This window comes from Magnolia sinica, chromosome 1 (assembly GCF_029962835.1).
Source record: "Magnolia sinica isolate HGM2019 chromosome 1, MsV1, whole genome shotgun sequence".
Classification (NCBI taxonomy): Eukaryota; Viridiplantae; Streptophyta; class Magnoliopsida; order Magnoliales; family Magnoliaceae; genus Magnolia; species Magnolia sinica.
The window spans coordinates 113,308,998-113,312,819 of record NC_080573.1 but is presented as its reverse complement, the minus strand read 5'-3'; the positions used below and the strand labels follow the sequence as shown (position 1 = coordinate 113,312,819).

General features: G+C 39.7%; 1 protein-coding gene across 2 annotated transcripts; it reads right to left on the bottom strand.

Moving 5' to 3' along the window:
* Positions 1 to 262: 262 nt before the first annotated feature.
* Positions 263 to 3,349, bottom strand: LOC131254421 (FCS-Like Zinc finger 8-like). Of its 2 annotated transcripts, none has more exons than XM_058255379.1 (3): positions 3,127 to 3,349; positions 1,092 to 2,232; positions 263 to 851 (listed from the first exon to the last, which is right to left on the bottom strand). In XM_058255379.1, the coding sequence occupies exons 2-3, from the start codon at positions 2,192 to 2,194 to the stop codon at positions 701 to 703; spliced, it is 1,254 nt and encodes a 417-aa protein (XP_058111362.1). In that variant the 5' UTR covers positions 2,195 to 2,232; positions 3,127 to 3,349; the 3' UTR covers positions 263 to 700. The 2 variants fall into 2 exon arrangements, with proteins under 2 accessions (XP_058111362.1, XP_058111363.1); XM_058255380.1 differs by lacking the exon at positions 3,127 to 3,349 and adding an exon at positions 2,986 to 3,114.
* Between the last annotated feature and the right edge of the window lie 473 nt (positions 3,350 to 3,822).

Below are 3,822 nucleotides of genomic sequence, written 5' to 3'. Positions count from 1 at the left end.
TAACCACAACATAAAAATGGGTTTGAAACAAAATTCAATCTCTCTCCTGAAATTGTCACAACTGAAGAAGGTATATTGTAGACAAACTAAAGGTTGATTACATCTTAAAGAAAAATGTGTTTCAAGCAACATTCGTATTTTTTATTTTTTATTTTTATTGCAGCTGCATCCACAATGTAAAAATGGGTTTCAAGCAACAATCTATTTCTCTTGTGAGATATCACCACTGAAGATGGGAGATCATAGACAAATAGAAGATGGATTATATCTAAGAAGTAGCTCATATTAGATCATGAATTCATTGAGTTCATAGGCTTATACATTTATCTCTAAAGAAGAGGAGAAGGGAAAAAGTGGGGAGCCAGAACAGTGGCTACAACCCTTTCTGATCAAAATTATAAGATAGGAGTCTATAGCTTATCCATATTCCAATAATGGAAGAACGAAGGCTGATTGCCAACCATGGCCCACCAACATCATCATGAAAGCTGGAATTATAATCAGTAAACAAAAGAATATACAGGGCTATCATCCATGGCTGCTAATAATTCACATAAACAGCTCCTTAAACAGATGATCAGGCCGATTTACCTCAGCAGCTTTTCATTAATCATGGCTGAGTGGGGCCCAGGAGGCTGGCGTTTCACTAATCATGGCTGAATGGGGCCCAGAAAGCAATCCAGCCTCCTGCTTGCCTACGCTACGTAGCAACAGCCATACCGTCCATGAAGATGTCCTCATGGCAAACTGATTCGGGAGAATAAGAAGAGTTAATAGCCGGTTTTTCCATTTCCTCTTCAACCAAAATCTCTTCAGAGCGGCAGCTGCTACTGCAAAATGCCTTCTCACCTCTGCAAGAGAAATGATATTTGAGAATCTTAAATTACAATTCAATATACAGAATCGATGCCATTTACTTGAATTAGACATTAAAATGCATCAAAAACCAATCAATACTTGAAATCAATTGAGACAGGCAGACAAGCAATTTAGATCCATTTCACATTCAGTATCAAAACACTGAATCACCATCCACCAGAGGAAGAAAAAAAGAAGGAAAGAATGAATAAATTCAAGATCTTCAAACGAACCTGTACATGTATATGTCTTTCCCCTCTTCCAATTTCTTTTTGCAAGAGTAGCAAAAGCTCAAAAAATCATCCGACGGATATGGTATTTGATCAGCCGAGCACTTAACTGGGCCAAGAGATCCAATCCCCCATCCTTCCTTCTTATTACATTCATCCAACTCTATTGGGTGACTCTCCAAAATGCAATTGCCGTAAATGTGAGTTGTTCTAGGATTTGGACCTCGTGAAATGACACAAGTATAATCCTCGGAAAGCTCAATCTCACTAGCAGAAAGAGAGCCTGGAAATCCATGGCTAGACCCTACAGATATCGGGAGGGAATTCGACTTCACACCAGAAAAATTGCCGAAATCCTGACCACCTTTAACTGATGGAAGAGATTCATCTTGGGTGTTTCTCGAATCCAACCAAAATTCTTCAGAATTAGATTTTTGGCTACAATACATTAAGCCGGTAAGGGATGATCGTGATCTACCAGAATCTGATGAACAGGATCGAATTTTACCAATCACCTTGTTCTCTAACAGGATTTCGCCGGACCCGAATACCATATCTGAGCTACTCAATTGGGGACGGGGAGATTCAATCAGGGTCTGTGGAGAAATCGCGTAGTTCTTAGGCAATGATTTGGGGGTTGCAGAAAAATCAAGTGAATTCTGCAAGTGGGTATTGCAAGAAGGGATGTTGATCCTCATCCGAGATCCAAACAGTATTTTCCGACTCTCTGAAAATCCTAAAATCTTCGCACCACAAGGTTTGGTTTCATCGTTGAGAGAATCAACAATGCCGAGACCTACTCGGCTACAATCCCAGCTCTTTTGAGGCAGCCCGCCATCGGGGCCCGACCTAGGCGACCGCAGCGGATTGACGAGATTACCAAAAACCTTGTGATCAAGAGGGGAAGTGGGGCTCCTGGCAGAATCATAATCCGATAAACCCTTGGTACTAAACCCCACAAAAAGGCCAGGAACACTGAAAAATGAGGTGGTTTTATTTTTCTGCACAAAAGCATCAGATGAAAAACTTGAATCTGATGCAGAATCAAGCATCAGATGACCCATGCTCTGCTCTTTATGAACTGGTCTACTCCTCTTCCTCAGCATTATCTCAGGCTTCAAAGGGGGGAAAACCCAGAAATTTCCTGCATGCAAATCAGTAAAATAAAACATGAATAAAATTCAGAAAGCTTTGGGAACATAAAGGCATAGATCAAAATCAAGCATTGAATTTGAAAAAGAATACATTGAAATGAGAGGAATGGCTATAATTTCATAGACCCAGATGAGAATCATAAAGTGATTTAAATTCAACTGAGGAAATATTAAATGATTCTCATGCGTTCAAACACCAGAGAGGACTTTCAGCAATGAACAAAAACTCCCCAAAAAAACGCTACAAAAATCCAAACTTTAAAAAAAGACCCAAATCAGAAACCTCCATTACTGCAACAAACAATATCTCAAACCCCTCTGAGATCATTCACAGGAGAATCGATCAAAAAAGAAAGATGAGAGACCTCTACAAAATGCAGATAAAAGCTTCTCATATCATTGAAACCATGCATGCATGAATCCCAAACACCATTCCAAACCACTGAAACCTTTACAAAAGCATCGAATAGACAGAGCGAAAAGAAAAAGGAAAAGAAAAGAAAAAAAAAAACCATATAAAAAATATCCATAGCTGTATATATAAAGCTTCGAATAACATTAAAACCATGAGTATGAAATCAACGAATCAACAACAAAAAGCCACAAATCCAATGCCCTAGATGAGGAGAGAGAGAGAGAGAGAGAGAGAGAGAGAGAGAGAGAGAGAGAGAGAGAGCTCTAAAATCAATGAAACTGAGGCCAGGAACTGAAGATTCATCAGAAGAACAATAACAACTTCCAACCTGATATTTGAGACCCAAAATCAAGAAAACCCAGATGAAACAAGCCCCAGGACTACACGCACAAAAAAAGGGCGTGCATGAAATCGCTGAAATCAGAAATGGAAGCAGAGAAAATCCTCAAAAGAAAATAGAAATCCCAACCTTCCCTTTTCCTCTCTCCTTCTTTCTTTTTCTCCCCTGGAAATCTCTCGCCCTTTCTTTCAGATGAAGAGTGAGGTTTTTAGAGAAGAGAGAGAAGAACCAAATGCAGTAAAAATATGCTGACAGGAGAGAGATGAAACTTGACCAGTACACTTCTCTCTCTCCCCTTCTCTCTCCTCTCTCTCTCTCTCTCTCTCTCTCTCTCTGTTTTTTCTTCCTTTTTTTGCTGCATGCAATGCATCAAAATCAGAGAAGCAGTGAGGCTTCTGAAATACTCTTCCTCCAATTCATGATTGACAGAATACGTATATAAATACGATATCTGCGCTTGGAAATACGTACGTGCTCTTTTTTAAGATTGATACTCCGGAGAGTATGACCATCCATGGACATTCACAAAGAAACTATACACGTGGCATACAATTTTATCAATCCAACCGTTCAGATTCCCTGGTCCAATTTAGATACAGCATATGTGATAGAGTGGGTTTGTTAGAACCTCTGATCAATGGATATTTGTTGTTGGAGTTGCTAGAAGGTTCTAGAGGCTCTCTCAATCTGCTCGGCCCTTCACCACAAGATGATCCAAGCCGTTCTTCTAGTATTCGTCAGCGTAGATGGTTTAGATAGAGAAATCTCAGTAGGTAATGATCTCATCTTCCATGAAAACTAACCAAGAAACAACGGCCAAAAAGC

Bases quoted from the DNA above. Each gene is read 5' to 3' on its own strand.
- LOC131254421 (XM_058255379.1), bottom strand. From the start codon at position 2,194: ATGCTGAGGAAGAGGAGTAGACCAGTTCATAAAGAGCAGAGCATGGGT. The intron at 852-1,091 runs GTTCGTTTGAAG...TTTCTCTTGCAG, and splicing joins AAAGACATATACATGTACAG to AGGTGAGAAGGCATTTTGCA.